Source organism: Idiotropiscis lumnitzeri, chromosome 11 (assembly GCF_059441095.1).
Source record: "Idiotropiscis lumnitzeri isolate Australia: NSW breed Sydney's pygmy pipehorse chromosome 11, RoL_Ilum_1.0, whole genome shotgun sequence".
NCBI lineage: Eukaryota > Metazoa > Chordata > Actinopteri > Syngnathiformes > Syngnathidae > Idiotropiscis > Idiotropiscis lumnitzeri.
Genome location: NC_142401.1, coordinates 8,313,051 through 8,332,704, shown reverse-complemented (window position 1 = coordinate 8,332,704; position 19,654 = coordinate 8,313,051). Strand labels below are relative to the sequence as shown.

The 19,654-nt window shown below is 42.8% G+C and overlaps 2 protein-coding genes across 2 annotated transcripts; both read right to left on the bottom strand.

Annotated features, from left to right (window-relative positions):
- Positions 1-264: 264 nt before the first annotated feature.
- On the bottom strand, positions 265-6,939 carry faim2b (Fas apoptotic inhibitory molecule 2b). Its single transcript, XM_088308384.1, has 14 exons — positions 6,720-6,939; positions 5,993-6,065; positions 4,990-5,087; positions 4,250-4,298; positions 4,012-4,079; positions 3,859-3,923; positions 3,213-3,266; positions 3,079-3,129; positions 2,942-2,981; positions 2,819-2,856; positions 2,633-2,720; positions 1,824-1,919; positions 1,572-1,625; positions 265-946 (listed from the first exon to the last, which is right to left on the bottom strand). Exons 1-14 carry the CDS (start codon positions 6,729-6,731, stop codon positions 797-799), a joined length of 936 nt encoding a protein of 311 aa, XP_088164510.1. The 5' UTR covers positions 6,732-6,939; the 3' UTR covers positions 265-796.
- A 1,925-nt stretch (positions 6,940-8,864) lies between these two features.
- On the bottom strand, positions 8,865-17,825 carry nr1d4b (nuclear receptor subfamily 1, group D, member 4b). The gene is made up of 8 exons (XM_088309829.1): positions 17,120-17,825; positions 12,951-13,262; positions 12,754-12,842; positions 12,526-12,670; positions 10,942-11,495; positions 10,662-10,847; positions 10,110-10,320; positions 8,865-10,022 (listed from the first exon to the last, which is right to left on the bottom strand). The coding sequence occupies exons 1-8, from the start codon at positions 17,136-17,138 to the stop codon at positions 9,826-9,828; spliced, it is 1,713 nt and encodes a 570-aa protein (XP_088165955.1). The 5' UTR covers positions 17,139-17,825; the 3' UTR covers positions 8,865-9,825.
- Between the last annotated feature and the right edge of the window lie 1,829 nt (positions 17,826-19,654).

The window sequence follows — 19,654 nt, the reverse complement described above, 5'->3', positions numbered from 1 at the left end:
AACTCAGGCAGTGGACCACTTTGGACCACACCGATGGAAAAAAAAAATTACGGTACTACTAGTTTATTTATCATTTGAGGCAAAAAATATTTTATTTTGAAAAGTGAGCGGCTTCTCGCTATTATATCGGACCCTGTACGTGTCAAGATAGTTGTCGGTCCATAAAAGTTTCGGACTACTGACCTAAGACAAGGGAATTGAGAATTAGTTTTTTTTTTTTTTAGCTCAAACATCACATTGTTATTTAAATAGAAAAATAGTACATGCCACTATATAATAAAGTTTATATTACATACAAATTTCATTATTAATGCACACATCACACCAACTAGGAGTGGCTTCACATTTATGCCGGTCCCTACACATGCTTGCTCATCATGATTGAAACAAAATAAATGTTTGAAGTCAAAACATGTAAAAAAAAAAAAGATCCTGTACGGAATACAGCAAATGGTCATGAGCACTACCTCAATCCCGCCAGACTTGGAAAGAACAAGAGGTTCACCATGCCATAGTGTACTTTTGGAATGAACGGATAGCTCATCGCAGATGACTGTAATTCCTCATCCTGCCCAACCAGAGGAGTATTAAAAAGTCAGCTATTATGTCAAAAATCACACGAGTCAAATAGCCACACAAAGGTGCACACATATTCCCAGAAGGCTGATACTTACGAGTACAAAGGTACAACTACGGTAAAAAGTGGTTTGTGGTTTTGTGAATTGCAAAAAAAACGCTTGTCGGCTTGAAGAAGAGTTCAGCTCAGATTACCAAAGCATGCATACGAGTCGGCGCTTCAATCGCGACCGCCTCCCACAATCTGCAACAGGAAACTGAACAGGTAAATGATGTCCAGGTAGATGCTGAGCGTGGCAAACACGTATTCTTCCGGACTGATGCTGAAGCGTTTGTTCCCCAGCAGCATCTGAGTATCGAATGCCAGGAACTGCATAGGACAGACGGACAGGCAATTTATTCATTATGTTTTGTTTTAGAATGGTTAACGCATTTGCATTAAACGCCAAGATGTCATATCCATTGCTAGATTTGCAAAGAGAATGTACCTCTGTGATGTTAATTTGGGCAAGTCATGTAAAACACCACATGTAGAATAATAGAATTTCTCCAAACTGGAAAAGGCTGCGTCGTATTTTGGCAGGGTGGGAGATTATAAACCAAGAAGCCCATTGTGGGGCCTTGGCGGGGTGCAGTGAGAGGTTTGTGAAATTTCTCCTCAAGGGTCGTAAAATTATTTATTGACTGCAAATAATGTATTTTTGTTCATCTATCTATGCCAGCGATTTAGAGTGACAGGTAAATAATTTCCTTCACGTGACAAGACACAGTAAGTGAATCCACCTGTTGCCATTCAATGACTGAATTATATAATAACTTATAATTCAGTAATAACACAATAATTTGTAATTACAAATACATTTGTGATTTGTTTGGGGTTGCTTGTGTAAATAAGTGCTAGTATTGTGACCAAGAAATTTCAGGAATGTTGATTTTGGTGATCCAAATTTGTGTGGTTTGGTTGGAGCAATTTAAAGCATTATTGTGCTTCTCACCAGAGTGAAGAGGATGGCTCCTAAGACTGCGTAAATGGCGTGCAACCAGGGAACCTGTCAAATAACAGAGATATTACAAAACACTGTTGAGAAGGATAGCATGCTTCTAATTTAGGTAACACCGTGTGGCGCTTGGACGAGATTATCCGTGATGCTAATCCCTTCAGGTTAACGCACGGCGGCATCATGTTTCCGAAATCCCCTCTATTTTGGACATGTTATGGGAAGGTCACGTAGGGAACGTCAACGTACGTATCCAAAGGGGACGACGATGGAGAGGGTGATGGCGCACAGCAGCATGACCATGCACAGTGAAAACAGGACGCCTTGACAGGAAGTCACGTCGACCTGAAAACAGGAAAGAATATTCAAATAATCAATACGACGGCAAGATCAGCCTGCAATATTGTTATTATTCAAATTATCGTTGTGATTATTATGTGTAATACACACTGATAAAATAGATATAGTAATGGTCAAAATGACAACAATAAAATGTTTTCCAAAATGCATTACTCCCCCTACTATATCAAGGCTATCAAACTCAGGGCCCGGGGGCCATATCTGGCCCACAACCTCATTTTATGTGGACCGTCCACAAAAATGAGTTTGACACCCCTGTACAATATCATAATTTTGCACTGTACCTTTACTATCTATTTCAGAACCTAGTGGCGTTCTAAGGTCAGCAGTCATGGGTTAATTAGTGGAGCCGAGAGTTTAAAGCAAACATGGTGACTCATCATTTAGCTGTTATGCTGCATGAGATGGAATAAGATGCCAACAGAACTGCCCCAAGTATAAATACTTTTAAATCAAGTTCAAGCTCATTTTTTGCCCAAAATCTATGATTAAGGTCTTATCATGCCTTTCTATAACCAATTTTCCCAAAATTCTGTCTTTTTATGAATTAATCACTTTTTCTTTGCTTTTAAATGTCTTAAATTATTTTGTACATAATTAAATTTATCTTTCTATGAAGAACATTGAGTGACCATGTATGAAATGAGCTACATGAATAAGAAATGTATCTACCTATCGGACAGTATGCTGCATCTCACCTTGCTTTGGAAGCTGAAGACGGTGACAGAAAAGCAGACAAGGGCGGTGATTCCCAAACACAACACCACCGACTTGGTGTTGTAAAAGCTGGAGAAAGAGAGCACTTAAGTCGCATATTTCTTACCTACTACAGAACGGAGCGCGCACTGCAAATGGGTGTCTGTGTGACCCAAATATGAACTCACCTCGACACAAATCCCATCATGAAGGCCATGCTTAAAGTCTGTGCGAGGAGGAAAAAAAGCGACAGTTCGCTCTGGGTGCACTCACATAAAATAGTGCCACTTTTCTCAATGACGAATACTCACAAAGAGAACTAACAAAATGATATTCCAGGGAACCTGCCTCCTGTTGAGGAAATAAAAATGCTTGGTTATGAGTCCATTCGATGCTGAGTACTACTTGGGTCATTTTCACTTTCATTCCTGTTGAAAAGTAGAATTACCTCAAGTCTCCACAGCAAGATAGAGCGATGTAAGTGGCGAAAAACATGAGACTGTCCAGAAAAGTCAAACAACAGGATTAAAAACAAGTGACACTTGAGGACAAGGTGAGGTGCGACAATGCATTCGCACTCACTAAGATGCCATGTACAGGCTCGGATGAGTCTGAATGAAGAACCTTACGGGTGCGCTGCAAAGAAAAATGGAGAATGTTAGCATGCTTCAAAAACAACAACAGCAACCTGGCAATTACTGGCCACTTCATTAGGGATAACCTAATGTTGAGCTAGTGACATTCCTGTTGAATAAAGGCCCCCACAGCGAGTTTCTCCGCATGACTTAGGATCTAGCCTGGGTGAAGAGCTGCCAATTTCAAGCCGAGCCCGGACAACACGGCCTGATAAACTATGTCCAAGCTAAATGGTAAGCAGAGCTGCAATTAGTTTTGTTTGACGCATTAGCTTCGGTAACCAGCACGGTATTGCAGGCAAAAGTTGCTGACATGGTGTACGTGGGGGTATTTGTGACTGGCAACGTGTTCGCTGCATGCGCCACATGCATGGATCGGCACAAGAATTGACAAGTTTATAATGTGCTGACTACTTGGGGGAAAAAAAAAATCGTATTTAATCGTCGTTACAAAGGCTTACTTTTACTGCGCACCTAAATGCCACATCCCACAAACTATTCTATTTTTTTTTTTTTTTTTACACAGTTCTTAATAAAGTGATCAATAAGTGCACGATATGCATACTTGTATCAGGATACGGAAGAGATCTTACCAAAATGTGAAAAGTGCAACAATCGCCACGGTTACTAAGAGCTGGACCATGAGGATGGCGTAGACCTGCGAAGAAATCACGCAACATTATAATGTGACATTCCTTCACTTTCTACATCGTTATAATTCTGATTGCTATTAAAAGAAAGTTTACCTTCCTGATGAAGGTCTGCCTGATGGTCTGGTCATCCCACGAAAACTGGGCTTGCATCTCCTCATAGCCTTTGTCAACAAAGTAAGATATTGTCACAATAATCGAGGCCGTCTTCACTTTACTAAAGGTGTTTGATTGGCAAATTGATGAAAAAAATGTCTATTTGAGGCTACACTGCGCAGTAAAGTGAAGAATAAAAACGAGATTGTTTCGGCATAAATGAAAGACAGCATCTTACCGGCGGTCGCTTCCTGATATGACGGCGGCTCATTGTCACTGTTGACCTGCTGAAATAAACGCAATTAGAATCACGCTCAATAATAAACATTGGCGACAATAAAACGCTGTCAAATTAATTTTCATCACGGATCACGTCACCGTGTTGAAATAATATCACATTATCTGTATCAAGCGGAGAAAAGTTCGTCTAGACTATCTGGCTAAATTAAAAGCACAAATTAATTACGCAAAAAATATGAAGTCGACACACTTGATTTGTTGTAGATTAGTTGTTTTTTTTATGCAACTTTAAAATGTTAGCGCACTCTGAATGTTCTGAACTCTTGTTCAAAGCGAGTATCATCTTGAGATAAATAACGTCCTCGGTGCAGTTACTGCTAAACTTTAACAAGCCGTAACCACACAATCAAGTTAAATATTTTTCCAATGCCAAGTCACAAACACGTTTTCCATGTCCACACGCACGCATGACACAACAAATTATGAAATTTTCCCCTGTGTGTTAATATTTGACTGTGACGTCGGGACACAGCACACCGTAAACAGCTTCTCTGTTAGTTTCACATATTCATTTGGACGTGAGAGCCCTTCATCTACGGGAAGCGAGAAATGTAAATAATGTACGATCAAGACATTTGTTCTGTGACACAAACATATGAAAACGTTTTCCCGAACACGTTAAGAGATTAACCACTATTTTGTAGCAAGGTTATCACTGGCTCAACATTAAAAACATACCTTTGCCTTTTTCATGCTTCTCCCTTTGTGGTGATGATGATGAGGATGATTAAAATATTGTGAAGTTTCTCCTCCGTCCGTTTCTCCAAACAAGATCCCCAAAAAATAAATAAATCAGAAGACTCTCAGCTTGGTGCTTCTCAGTTGACGGCCAGCATGTCGTCCAAAGTACGCGAGTTGTTGCCGGTCTGATTTTGTATCGACTGTGCGGATTACGCAGCAGCTTTACTGTCCATCCTCCGTGTGGTTAATCTCTCGCTAACCCCGATCCCGAGCCACCCCTCTCTTCTCTTCCTAATGAGGTTGTTCTAGCACCGTACAGGTAGTCTCAAAACAGCGAGATGAAGACAGACTGCACCATTGAGCTTACTAAACAGGTGTGTTGTTACATTTTGTGGCCTTTTCGGCCACGTTCAAGGTGCTCATTGATCCAAGAGGAAATCACAAACACTCAAATGTCTTCAAATTCTGCATAATAATTAGATTTCTTCAATTCCAAGATTAGGAGCTATAAATATAAGTATTTATATTGCGATTGCATGCATATATGCCTCCGTAGAAGCAAATATTCATGTTGTATTGTTCAGTATGAATATGATCCTTATTTTCAACTCCGACATCAACCAGGTGACCTTTGACATCATGCTTTGTGTAAGAGACTAGGTTTGGTAACGGCTGACTAATGAGATGGAAGTTAAGAACATTCTGATGCTCTTATGACCGCCACATAGTAGAATAATGAGATTTACTGGCAAGCCACCCCTCCTTAAGAATGATATCCCCCTTTTTGTAGACACACAAAACATGCTTGTGATTGCAAAACCTCCAATTTTACAGTAGTATTGCCATTCTAAACTCAAAGAGCAAAATTTGAAGCAAGTGAATTAATGATTTTAGCAAGCTAAACATTTACCACAATGTCTTTTCTAAGAGAGGTTCAGAATTCAAGTTTAGGGGCGGAAAAGCTAAGTTGCATCATATGCTGGAAATGCATATCACTTACTTAGTGGATAATGCATCCTTGTTGAAGGGATGACATTCTTCCTGGCATTCCCGCATGTGTGCAATCTGGTTCTCTGCGTGGTGAGAAAAAAAAATAAATAGAGGGGTTGTACATTTTCTGTAGATGGTTTAAAATGAGGACATCCATTCATCCATTTTCTACAGTTTTTGTCCTAAATGGGTCATGGGTGAACTAGAGCACATCTCAGTTGATTTGGGGCAAGAGGTGGGGTGCACTCATTCACATCTAAGATTTGTTTTAATGATGGAGGAGGGGGGACAGGACTGGCCCTCGAATAGTGAAAATCCACAATTAACTGACGCCCATTGATATGCATTGAGAAAAAAACGACAATGTTTTGTTTTTTTTCCCCCCCAAGAATGCCAAAACTCTTCAACAAATGTTGAGAAACATCCTAAATGCAAGATACACGCCAGCCACCTATGGAATAGGATGACCTTCGGCCTCACAATGTTCACTTTTAGCACATTAAATTAGATTAAATTAAAATCACTGGAATAAATGATGGCGGCGAGACCAAACTTGAAAGAAAGGAAAATCATTCGAAAATGCTAGTGGAGGAATGAAAACACAGTTGAAGTGCGAATGCCAAGAGAACTGTTCCGCAATGTGTGCGATTCCATTGCTTTGTCAGTGTGCATACATTTTTTGGGGGGATACTTTTTTTTTTTTTTCTAACTTTCTCTAACCAAATTGTTGTACTCACCATCGGCGCCATTAGTGACAATCGATCAAGGAAATTGACGAACTTGCTGAACCACAAATGTTGTCAAACGAGTATAAACTCATATCCATTATAACAACGACAGTGAGCTAATATACATGAAAGCAAAAATGTTTTCTTGAGTTTGAAGAGACGAGTTATACAATCGCAGCGACTGTTGTTAGCGTGGCAGCGGCGAGACAAGCACCTGAGCTCGATTGGATACGTCATTGAAAATTGACGGCAGGACAAATTCACACTTCTTACTTTTTTTAATTTATTTTTTTTAACTTCACTTTTGTTGGTTTTCTCATTATTTTGTTTGTTTAAAAAAAACATAACAATAAAAAAAATGTAAGAAAAATGTTGTCTTCATCGTTTGAATAATGTGTTGTGGGGGGGAAACTCGTGTAGATATTTCTGTATACGATAAAAGTATTTGATACACGCATTGTACTTATACTCCTTAAAAGTGATAATCTGGTGCTATTTATTGGAAATCAAAGAACACGCGTTGTGCAATTTCCGCATGCAATGTCACGGCCTTTCCACCAGATGGCAGCAAAAGACAGCAACAAATTCTGCTGCGTTTTCAAGTGGCTTTGCCTTGTCTTTACCCAGGTAAAAAGTAGTCATGGGCACAAATTTGTGATGGGTATGGTATCCCTTTTATCCTCAATTTAATCAAACAACCGCATCATTAGCATGTCTGGTGCTTGTTTCCCGTGAAATCCGAGCTGTGAAATATGATACAGCAAAATATATTGAATGTCGTGTCGTGGCTTGGGTGGATCAAGGCATTGACTATGCAGATGGTTTGGTTACCCACCATATAATTTAAGACGCAGAAGTGAAGGAGCATAAGCCTTCCAAGTAATTGAACATCCATGGGGCAATGTTCTTTCAATCACAATGTCTCCCTTTGTTCTTTTTCTTGACCTCAATCGTTATACTGAAACCATGAGTGATAACGGCTTGTGGAACCCCGTGGAAGTTTGGAACTCCATAGCTGAGGTTTACGCCATTGGCTACATGGATATGAAGGTATCACTGACAGAACTGTTGTTACACCTTGATTACATTCAAGTTTCTGTTAAGTTCAGAGTTCCTTGTCCATTTTCAAATCTTGTTTAAAATCTCTATTGTGTCACAAAGGTTCTGCCTTTTTGTCATGACATTAGCCTGTTTTCCTCAAAGGTTCTGCCACATCACCATAAAAGCGACATGACTATAACAGAAGACCTTTAAATGCATTTATCCAACCGTGCCTTTAACACAGAACCCATGTTGCAGCATATGCGTGCGTTCACGTCTTCATTTGATAATTTGATGCGTGACGTCGGTGTCTGGTTTAGAGTTGAGAAAACTTGTCAGACAGTGACATTTGTTTTCAACACGACAGAGGGAGTGTTGAAACCTGTCACCCCTTTCCAGCATTCCCTTAGGTACAGGTGTGGCCCTGTCGACGAGTCTCTTTCGTATAGTCGTATTATGGTTTGGGTCATATTTGATTTCTTAACCTCTTGCCTAATTATTGAATCAAGAGTCCTGTGAATTTATGGTGCCCCGCTGAAAGAGTTGTCAGACATCTGTTGTCTGCAATGGGACATGAAGAAGAAAAATAATCATTAAATTCATAAAATTGAGTATAATAAAAAAAAAAAAAGCAAGATGTTCCTTAAAGACAATTGTACAACAAGAGATAATTTAAGTCCACTTGAGTCTATCATTAAAGAAATGAACCAAATTCGAAGTGAAATATATGTCGCAGTTTGGATTTTCTGAGGACTACGAGTGAGGAGATAACTGAGCGAGGCCGTGATCCTCTCTCGTATCCCGTCTAGGGAGCCCTTAACTTTAATGGTTGCCACCGTACACATCCGTGATCGTTTTATGTGGAAAATCTCTCCTCGTCCCGAATTATTTGTGTTTTGGCAGCCTTGTATTTACTGCAATATAACATGCTTGCTTCTCACCACACCATTGAAAGTTCAGATTTTCCTCCTCGGTGAGTCTTCTCGTGCCTCTTAAAGCATCTAAAAGATTGGCCGATGGCTTCTGTTGCTAGGTTACCTTGCGTTTTATGTCTCGGCAATGAGGGTGGTCGCATCTCGTTAGGAAGAAGAATGAAAATGAGAACGAGGGAGATGCTATATAACATTATTTAATAATAGTACTCTATGGTGTAACCACAAAAACAGTTACAAAATATACACAAGTGATGCAGTCAGTTGACAATACATTTAGATCTTTCATATAGTCTGAAATAAAAAGTTTATATTCAGAGTGCATGGTTCAAATGCAGTCTATAGAGCAATTTATAATATATCGTTAATGATGCTGGCTTAATACAATACTTAACAACTTCATTAACATATCCAAGACTCTTCAAACTACCAAACAAGCAGAATATTTACAACAATTTACAGAGAACATATTCAGTGAAAACCCATCAGACTCGGTCTGAACGACCAATAATTTCTCCCTGATTAGCACGTAGCGACACAATACAACGTCTTTTTCATTTCTTAAAAATACATCATTATACATCTCTCATTCACAATAAAGTGATTTACTCATGACGTGAAAATCTTTTTTTAACAGGGCATTCTTTTATTAGCTTTGCGTCGTTTCTATTGCTATCATCTACACGGGGTCGTGGGGCTTCTTTAGGATCGGAGCATGCCATATACAAGGTGACGTGAGAATGTACAGTCAAGTCGTAGTCGGCGAACGTTTGGACAAACTCTTTGTATCCGGGCTGGAGTGTGTGTTTGCTGTCTTGTGGAATTAGAGGACAAAGTCCAAGTATGGACCAGCACAGAGCTCCAGGGAGGAGAGGTCAAGATTTGGTGAACCAACCAGGAAGAACAGTTTGAAGTCGTGACTGACAGTCTTTTGAAAACAAGAGATCGGTTGAGTTCAAGGGCTTCAACCCCCCTGCCGAGGCGACGTCCTTTCCTTTCAGAGTCCCCTCTCTCACGGCATGGCACTCGGCCGAGCTCCAACAACAACAACGGTCTGTCATGCAGAGGCCAACATCTGGCGGGCCTGGCTTAAGCCAAGAAGCTCCCCGAAGCAGACATCTCATTGGGTGCCGTGCTTGTTTTTACGGATCGATGCGGAACGCTAAAAGCTTGTCAGAGTGCTGGTTGTTCAAGGTCCGCAGGTCCGGCAGACGCAGCAGCAGCTTGGGGAAGAGGGTGCTGTCGTCCGGCCGCCGACTCGTAATTAATGTGCGCAGAGCTTTAATGAGGTTCTCCTGTAGCTGCTCCACTGCTCCCATGTCAACGATACCAGAGCGATCTAAAAATAATGGCGGGAAATGGGTTAGAAACACAGCGCGGACAGAAGGGAAAAACGTTGCTCCTTGGTGAGTTTGTCAAGTCTTACCGGCTGAAACGAGCACAACGGCCATAAAAAGGGCCATCTCATCCGGTTCCAAACGGAGAGATGCGAGCTTCTCGCTGAAATCAAACATGGCGTCCAGTAGAACGCCCATGCCCAGTGCCCGTAGCGAGGCCAGGGAGTACGTCTGCCCATTGAGGAAGGTCACGGTCCTCTCCTTGGGGTCAAATAAGGAGCAGAATCGCACCATCAGCACCTGCAAGTAAAAAAAGCAGAGCGAGGGTCAGAAACGTTTCTGTTGAACCCACAAAGTCTGACAACAAAAAGCATTTTTGGAACAGATGTGACTGTTTTTTTTTTTTCTGGAATAATATGACTTAATCGGCGTCACCGTGCGTGATGTCACATGACACGTTTAACTTTAGAATTATTTTATTCTCCGTTTCATTTCATTATACTTGCCAGCAATGTTATTTAAAATGTATGAGAAGCGAAAGCTTTATGACGTTGACAATTCGTGCTTGGACTAAATTAATTCCGGCATTGGATTTCTAATCATATATAAACAACTCTCACATGCTACGAAAATGAACGTACCTGGAAAGTGCCAGATTTGAGTAGCATGACTTGGTCCTGTTGGCTCAGAGTCTGGAAGCCAGGAATACTTTTGGCAAACTCCACCACTTCTTTGACAGCCGGTGTGAAACACTGGGAAAAGGATTCCCACACTTCCTGACTGGAGCGACTGGCTGGAGCCACCGGACAAGAATTCAGTGGACATGCCTGTCACGAGCGGAGAAAAAACAGCGATCAGATGCATAAACTGCCTCGAACTGACATGAAGACGACTTAAATGCAAGAACGTTCCAAGACTCACCAAGACTTTAGCTCCACCATTTAGCTTCCAAGGACAAGAATTTTGGTTTAGCGAATCAGTCTTCTGGTTGACTGCGTAGTGCTGAGATGAAAGGCCGCCGCGGATGGGACACTGATTTTGATTGGCGAAGTTATACTTGGAAATGTTGGCGTTATGATTGACGATGTTGTCATTATTGGGGTGGGCAACAGGACACTTGGAAGGGCCGCTGTATCTCGATGTCAGGTCGCCCTGAAACGTGTGGTGCGCCTGCGCCGTTGGAAGAGGATGGGCCGTTTCCTGCGCGGCGCTGTTGTGGAAAGAATTGCCAAGGTTGCTGTTGCTGGCGGGCCTCTTGAGAGGTTTCTTCTCGCGGTTTATTAAGTCGCTCTGGTATGACTGCATTATGGAGCCTGCTCCTTCAGTCGTCTGGTTCTTTGGGCTGCAGTGGGCGTCGGAGGGAGGGGACATCTCCATCTCCATGGAGGCCGATTCGTTTAGACTGTTCATATAGCTCTGCATCTCATCCAATAGTCTCTGTTTCTCTCGTTTGGGAATGCGGCCGAAACGCACAGCTGAGGGAGACGGGAAGCAAGAGAGAGAGAGAGAGAGGGAGCCTTCTGTTAGAATAGAGTCTCAGAAAAAAATATATATACATGAAAACAGATTCAATGTGTCCTATCTGCGTTTTTTTTTTTTTCGTTTGTTTTTTAGTTTACAAACTCAAGAGCCGATAATTGTTCCACGGACTGGAAAGTCGTCACCTCGTTTGACAGTTTCTTCCTTCCCTCCGCAGCGTGAACAGTCCGCCCTCCCCTCTCAGTCCTATTTATAGTTCGCTATATGCTCTCACACCTCCCCCAGTCTCTTCTCGCATTCTGTCTCAAAGTTGAGCGCTGCCTCGCTCTTGTTTAGAAGTAGGTCACTGGGTCAACAGGGCTAAATATGATGCCATTTGTACAGTGATAAGAGAAAAGATTTTAAAGAAAAGTCTTGTATTGGAGGTGGTAATTATTTAAGGTGGAACAAATAAATGTATTTTCAAATGTCTTTCATCAAAAGATATAATTTTTATGGAGGGCGGGGTAATAAAAGTCACAACTATTGAATGGATCCTAAGAATCCAGGTTCCCGGCAGTGCGCTGATTTCTCACTCCGACGCTTTTTGGGGTCAACTAAAAATGTTTGCTCTAAAAAGAGATGATTTATCGTCACCTCGTTTGCTCGCCTCCCAAGAGGCCGGAGCCTTGCGGTGAATATATTCAATAAAGGGCGGGTTACGTGCGTCGTAGCTAAACTGGAACACTCATTTTTGCTCTGATTAATGGAACAGGATAGCAATAACGCAAACATAAGATTGCCTTAAACAAGCGGTCGAACTGCGCATGGCACCGAATGCGCGATCACCAACTCTGCTGTTCCAATTTCCAAAAATAAACGATTTGTCACAGATTCTCGCTGATTGACGACTACTGGGACTCTCAAGTGCCTCTCGCCATAAATCGGACAAAATGTAGAAAGTGTGTGCGGTTTTATTAAGCTTCAATATGTGATCCAGCCGCAATGCAAATGCATCAAGCTCCATTTAAAAAAAATCCTTCTTACCATCTCTGGACATGCCCACAGAGAGACACTTCTTAAAGCGGCAGTGTTGGCAGCGGTTTCGGTTCATGCGCATGATGAGACAGTTTTCGTTCTTCACGCACATCTTGTAGTGGATGTTCTGCTGAATGCTGCGTCTGAAGAAACCCTGGATGACGTGCAAGGCGCGTTAAATATCCCCAAGAGAAATGGGACTTGGCAGTCAACGTGATACGGCTTTTGTGAGCTCACCTTGCAACCCTCGCAGGCGTGGACGCCGTAATGGAACCCAGATGCGATGTCCCCGCACACCTTACACAGAAGTACCATGCCTCCAGTTTCTGTGAAGACAGAAGCACACGATTTAAGAGAGGAATGCAATAAGTAACTCCTCGTTGGTCGACGGAGGAAGAAGAAGACATGTCGGACGGAAGTGGCCGTGTACTTACTCGGGAAGGTGCCAGTAAAGCCACAAGGTCTTTTGGCCACTGTGGGATGGTTGTAAGTGGCCGGTGAGACCGTTGTCACTTGGGCAGCCGGAGCGTTGTTCACTTCTGGAAATTGGAAGACCATTTTCGGGGAAGGCGTCCCTCCCCTTTGTTCCCCTCCCTGCTTCATGGCCCCAATCTCCTGAAAGGAGACACCCTCTGGGGATGAGGGTTGCGAGTGGGAGGAGGGCGACTGGGTCTGGTATCCACTGGAGGGACTGCCAGGACTCGGGCTGGCACTGCCAGAGGAGCCAGCATAAAGGATGACACCACCTGAGGAACACACAAAGGGGTGCAGAGAAAAAAAAAATGAGTTGATCCATATTCAAGTTCTGCTTGTAGATACCGAGATCACAATGAAACGCGATGAATATATTTTTTTTCAAGGTCCCAGGGAGAACAACTCTGAACCTACTAAAAATGTCCTCATTAAATATTCAGGCATCCATTTGCTAATACAAACTATAGCAAGGGTGGGGCACCTGTGGTTACGACTATTGGATCCGGCCCGTCATGTAATTGTAAAAACAAATAACACACCCTAATCACAAATATGATAAAACCATTCAAACATTGGCTCATATTTTTTCATCCGTTTTTTTTATGTGGCTCTCTGGGAGTTGATATTAGCTTGATCAAGTAACACATTAGCATTCAAACGAAATTTACTTTAAAGCAATTAGCTTAATAGAAAGATGCTCTAAGGGGTAAAAAAAAAAAAAAAAAAAAAGTATTTATGTAATTGTACTAATCTAACTTACTAAATGTAACATCTCGGGGTGTTCCATGAAGTTGGAAATGCCCGATTACGCCTGAATGCATCTCCCTGCAGCCATCCCCCATGTTTTGCAGACACTTTTCTTCCCACAAGATGAAAGACTCCCTTCTCACGTGCAGCCTGAGCCAGCCAACTCCCTCCCCGCCCGCCTGCTCGCTTTAACTTCACCACAGTCCTTCCGCCTCCTGCTTACCCCTCCCTTCGTCTCCTCTCCTCTCCTCTCCCTCCCTCCCTCCCGTCTGGCTGTGAGCATGCAGGCCCATCTATCCGCCAGCCACCTGACCGCCAGCTCACATGGACTCTTGACACAGTTCCCGCCCGGCTCACAAGGCCCATTTTGCGCAGTCTCGTGTAGACAACAGCAGCAGTACAATAATAAGCGCTGGGGGAGGATCACGTTGGGAATACGGAGGCTTTTAATGCAGCATGTGGGGAACGGCTACCTGAATGGCTCCATTCCAAAATTTAGACATGATTGTATTTCCAATATTACAATATTTTGGATGCGCGAATCTAGAAGCCCCACTTTAGTGTTAATTTGACTCATTCACTACCAGCCGAGTAAAGAAATTTTATCTTTGACGTATTTAGCCGTCAATGGTAGTCAATGAGTTAAGGTGTAAGGTACCATTTTAAGGCGAAATGTAAATTTATAATGCTAAATATTGTTTTACAGCAGCAGTTAGATTATGTTTTGTATGTTTGGAGAGTGTCAGCTAAAATTTATGTTGGCAACATTAATATAAACAAACATGTCCCAATGCTGTCGTAATTACGAGGAATTTGCTATTTGGTCTACCAGAAAGTTTACCCTTGGACCATTTGCACTATCTTTTATTTATTTATTTTATTTTGTGTACATTTCCCATTAATGACCTTGACTCATCGGAGGATCACGGATTAGCCGCTTGCTCCCGTGATCTCTCTCTCTCTCTCCTTGAGGAAACGTGTTGCATTTGTTTGCAGCTTTAAGAGCCTCCCTCTTTAATTCTTCTGCTCACACGTGAGCGAGCCCGATGTCGTCGTGGCTCACCGCCATGTGTGGCCCTGACTTCACACCGCGATGATGAGTTTGTTCCGAATGAGTCAGCGTGGGTATGAACAAGGTCAAGTTCTATGAACATGTGTATCACCTGAGTCACACTCGCCGTCACATGCTCCATATTTCCTCCCTTCATTCAAGCAGCACGCTCCGCACCCGCCCCCTTTCGTGTCAAAACATCCCCTTATTCTGCTCGCCCCTAACAACTTCCTGGAATCGAGTTTGACTGGGTGTCAGAGTGAGCTCTGGGAATACAGCACTGTAGTCATGCACAAGTTGAAACACGTGATCTGTGGACTTGCACAGGGCTGGAAGAGCTATAGAATAAACAAAACAAGCCACCCTCCTCCCTCTTGCCAGGCCTTCATGACTTCCCATCTCGTGTACTCCCGCCTCCGAGGCATCTGACCATGGCAAGCTTACTGTATAAACATCAATCTCCTGTGATGACTCAGAGAGAAACCCCTCACCTTCCTGCCCCCCCCCCCCCCCCCCCCAACCACTGTTCTGTGTGAACATTTACAGTTGTGCATGGGTGGTTAGCCCCGATCCACGTGCGAAGGCTGGCCTTATGTGTATTTATGAAAAGGGATGTTTCTCTAAAGGCAGCAAAGGTTAACATGGTGGTGACTCAACATCATTAACAACAAATCTTGGTCGTTAAACCAACTGATGTTGTGGGTTGTAACAATTTGATTCCCAGAAATACTGTCATATAATTTGGTTGTTGACTTGTAAATTCAACGTGCAGATGTGACTGGCAGAGTTTTGCGCCTGCGTCATTTTAACTCGTGAAATGGCATTGAAATGAATGTTTTTGGTAGTTTTGAGGACATTTGAGACGCATTCAAACATTCACACGCACGTGTTAACACCTGCCCTGCGATCGCCTGGCAATCGCTCTCGCACAAAGTCAGCTCCCTTGTGACCCTGAACTGGATAAGTGGAAATCGAGTAGATAATTGATGGGTATAAACAGTTCCAACATTTAAATTTAAATGCCAGTGTTTAATATTCAACTTGTAAAGCGCCAATAGTTAACTTTTTGGGGGGGGACAGGCATGCAAATATTATTGTTTGTCTTGCACTTCATGACTGTGAAAGTTCATGATCATCACTGGAATACATGTGAATTCAGTGTTACCTTGTTTTCCCCAATTTAAATTTGTTTTGTGTGTGGCCACGTTTGTAAGTTTACTGTAGCAAACCAGTTACACCCCCTTTGAAATGAATTGAAAATTCACCATTCGTCCGACCAAACCTACTCAAATGGATACATTCTTATTATTATATTCTAAGAATGAAACATAAAGGTTTGTGATGAGGACGCTTGTTGGCCATATGCCAGCACAAAAGCCGGTCCTACCAAATGAACATATGTTTTACCTCTCGATAATCGGATGAAGTCATGTTTACTACACTCGACTGCGACTGCTAATGAGTAGTTTGTGAAGCAGTCCCAACAAGTAGTGCAATTTTTTTTTTTAAAAAAAAAGACACTTTTAAATCTCTCTGACCCACTGACCAAACTCGCAGCGAACACAGAGGAATCCCCGTGCTGGCCCCCGCAGCGTGCAAGCATGCACGCGCTTGCTTAGAGAGGATCGTCCGCGAGGGGCGGGGCTCACAAGAAAATCATGCGCTGCACGTGGACGACGGGGTTGTTACACGTGCGTGCTGTGCTCTCGAGGTGGGGCGGGGCGGGGCTGCGTGCCGGAAATCGGCCGCATGATTGCAAGTATTATCGCCGCCGCCTCTACCCATGATGCACCGGGCATGTAAAGACATGGCACACAATACGACCTAGGGGACATTGGTGTGCTGAGAACAGCACCCGCTGGGGTCTCCGGTATTTTCGGCGCAATATCACCATATCGGGTGTTCTATGTCATGCATGCACTTAAGATTTCAGAGGGTCATCATTGGGGGGTGCCATGCACGCTCAAGGGAGATTTTAGGTCTCACACCACGTGAGTTTGTTTACATGCGATGCCCGAAAGTCAAATGTCAAAAAGGATTTCAGCTCCATACTAACTCTTATGAAGAGCGTGCAGATTTTAGCATCCACCCCCCAACCCGAAAGCCGTTACTGTGTTCCCGCGCTTGCAGCTGTCAGTCGGATGATCATCAAGTGGCAACACAGCGGGGATGTGGGAATAAAGACTATCGCTGAGTTTAATCATAGACGGCTAAAACAGCTTTTATATTTGGAATAGACACACACACAACATCAAATCTCCCGCCCCGCATCACTGACTGTTACAATTGCACGAATTATTTAGCTGTGGCTTGATAGAAAAGAACGCTTACCTCCGGGGCTATTCTCCATGTCTCCTAGCAGATAGACAGGCGTTGCTTCCGTTGTTTTCTCGTGTTTAGCGTCTCTGCTCACCGCCGAGGAGTTTGGTAGACACAGGTGAAAGAGTCCAGAACCGCCAAGGCATAGAGAGTGTATCCCACAGATCAAAAGAGCAGAGATGTGCACAGGGCATTGGTATGTGGGGGTTCTTAAAAAATAATCCGGTCAGCAGAACAAAACTGTTTAGGAAGGATAAAATGGAGCAATGCTGTGTTCAATCCAGAAGAGAAGAAAAAAACCTCCGGGGTGAAGAGCACTCTACGTATGTGCGCCTCAAAGGGGTTCTGTCACACTGAACTGCTTGCCATGTACAGTCACCATGAAAACATGATTAGAGTGCAAGTAGTTTAAACACACCCCACTCATTAATAAGCAACACGCGTCCTGAAATAACCAGCACGTTTTCAGGTGCCTGACAAATGTGACCGTTTTTTCCCCCCCTCTTTCCCTTTCTCGTGTCCCCTCCACCGCCCGTTTGTTGATGCGTCTCCCTCCTTCTCTCTCTCTTTCTGTGCCCCCACCCTCATGCTCCTCCGCCTCCGCCTCACGCCCCCACTCCGCCGGTCGCTCGTGCTCGGACTCTCATTGGCTGAGGCCCCGGGCTTGGAGATGGCTCATTGGGCTGTTTGCACATTGGAATGCTGCTTAAAGCTCTGCAGCATGTGCGCATGGCATGTGAGCCAGCGCTGCCCTACTGACACACATTTTATGCAAATGTGCGGCCTGGGCTCGCAGCTAGGTGGGGGGATGCGAGGGAGAACAGGCGAGAGGTCCCACTCGGTGTGAAATATTCCCATCTGTTTTTGGAGGGAAGTGGGGTAGTTGCCTCTCTCACACTCGAGCAGTGATTTCCCAACCGCTTGTGTTATTGTGTCGTGAGAGATCGGCAGGTGTGCTACAGGAAATGATAAAATTTCACTTCATTAGTCATACACGATCTGAATGCATCAAGGATTTTAAAACACACAAGTTGGTCTCCAGTGGTTGGAGTCACTCTTGTACTTTAGCAAAATATACAATTTTACAAAATGCATTGCTTGTTATGTGCAATTGCTTTTGACCGGTGCATGTTTGAAAATTTTCTTTGTCTTATGTTGCGTCAATGTGCAAAAATAAATGCATAAAAAAAGGAAGATTTTTTTTAATTCAGATTTTTCCCTTTTAAATTAGTTTATATTAGACAATTAAATTGGTTTAGCCCTAATAATACTATTAATAAATGAGCATAATTGTTATTTCAGAAGTGTGTATCACTCTGGTAGCCTTCCGCATTAATCAGTAGCCAGGAAAATGTCTCAAAAAGGTGGGTGACCCCTGACCTATAGCAACAAACTTGTAGTTTTTCAAGTTGCCTTTTTTTTTTAAATAACTCACCACATTGGCATGAGCTGGACAGCAAAAAATAGAGTTCATGATAGGGTATTTCTATTTTGGTTTTGAAGCGTCAACATGTTGAGGACTGCAATGAATGCTGTCGTGTTCAAGACTGCGCACATTCCTTCCGCGCTAAACAATACGTCAGTGTTAAAAACAGTCCGCAGCAATTTGCACGAGTGAGTGCTGTGTTGGCGCTTCGACGATCTTTCCTCGTCACACCCAGCACGTGCGTGGTGGGCGGTGCTCAGCGTGACTTCCCCCTCCCCTCCCCCACCTTGTCACGTTCCTGCTCTCTGCAGATTGTATTTTGCACACCGCCAAGCTATCAACCCAAGATTGGCTGGGACCGCCCGAATGTAGGTCACAAGCTGCTTGTGGAAACATGAGCTTTAGAAAGGAAAAAAAAAACGATACAATGTGCATAAAATCGTGGGCTCATCGCAGGAAAAAAGTAAAGATGAAAAGACAGCCATTTGGCGGCAGGTGTATGGAGCTTTAATCTGGGTCACTTTGTTTTACGACCTGGCTCTTTCAGCGTGTGATGTTCTTAACCGCTCGAATGTATTCTTGACGAAGTCAATGAAGAATGTCGTCGTTAAAAATAGTTTTAAAGGTTACCCCGATTTTGTATCTATTTTAATGCCTGTGTTAATTGATACAGTTTGAATATCAATAATGAATTGGGCCCTAATGGGCACACTGACTGAACTAGTTGGTATTTAAAATGCAAATGCAACCGAGTGGGTTTATATCAAATTTTTTGTACATCTAATTTTGGACTAATTGTACTAATGTTAGTGTAGAAGTTTGAGACTATATTTATTACTTGCCATAAACCAACATGTTAATCTCGCAACAGTATTTTTTTCTCGCTTGTTTTTGTTTGTTGTTTTGTTGGTTCTACTATTTTATTTGATGCAGTATAAGTGTTAGTATAAATGCTGTTCATTTTACTGGGATGAAAATTGTCAGTCCATCCGTCCATTCATCCGCATTTATATTAAACGTAATCATTAATATTTCATTACATTTGGAAAAAGTAACATCGTCAGAACTAGACAGAAATTGTTTGCTAAAAAAGACCTAAGGTTGTGTTGCCGTTCTCTCGA

Bases quoted from the DNA above. Each gene is read 5' to 3' on its own strand.
- faim2b (XM_088308384.1), bottom strand. The intron at 4,080-4,249 runs GTAAGATGCTGT...TTGTTGACAAAG, and splicing joins ATATCAGGAAGCGACCGCCG to GCTATGAGGAGATGCAAGCC. The intron at 2,721-2,818 runs GTGAGTTCATAT...CTCTTTCTCCAG, and splicing joins ATGATGGGATTTGTGTCGAG to CTTTTACAACACCAAGTCGG.
- nr1d4b (XM_088309829.1), bottom strand. The intron at 12,671-12,753 runs GTGAGCTCACAA...CACGTCATCCAG, and splicing joins ACGCCTGCGAGGGTTGCAAG to GGTTTCTTCAGACGCAGCAT. The intron at 11,496-12,525 runs GTAAGAAGGATT...CGTCTCCCTCAG, and splicing joins TGTGGGCATGTCCAGAGATG to CTGTGCGTTTCGGCCGCATT.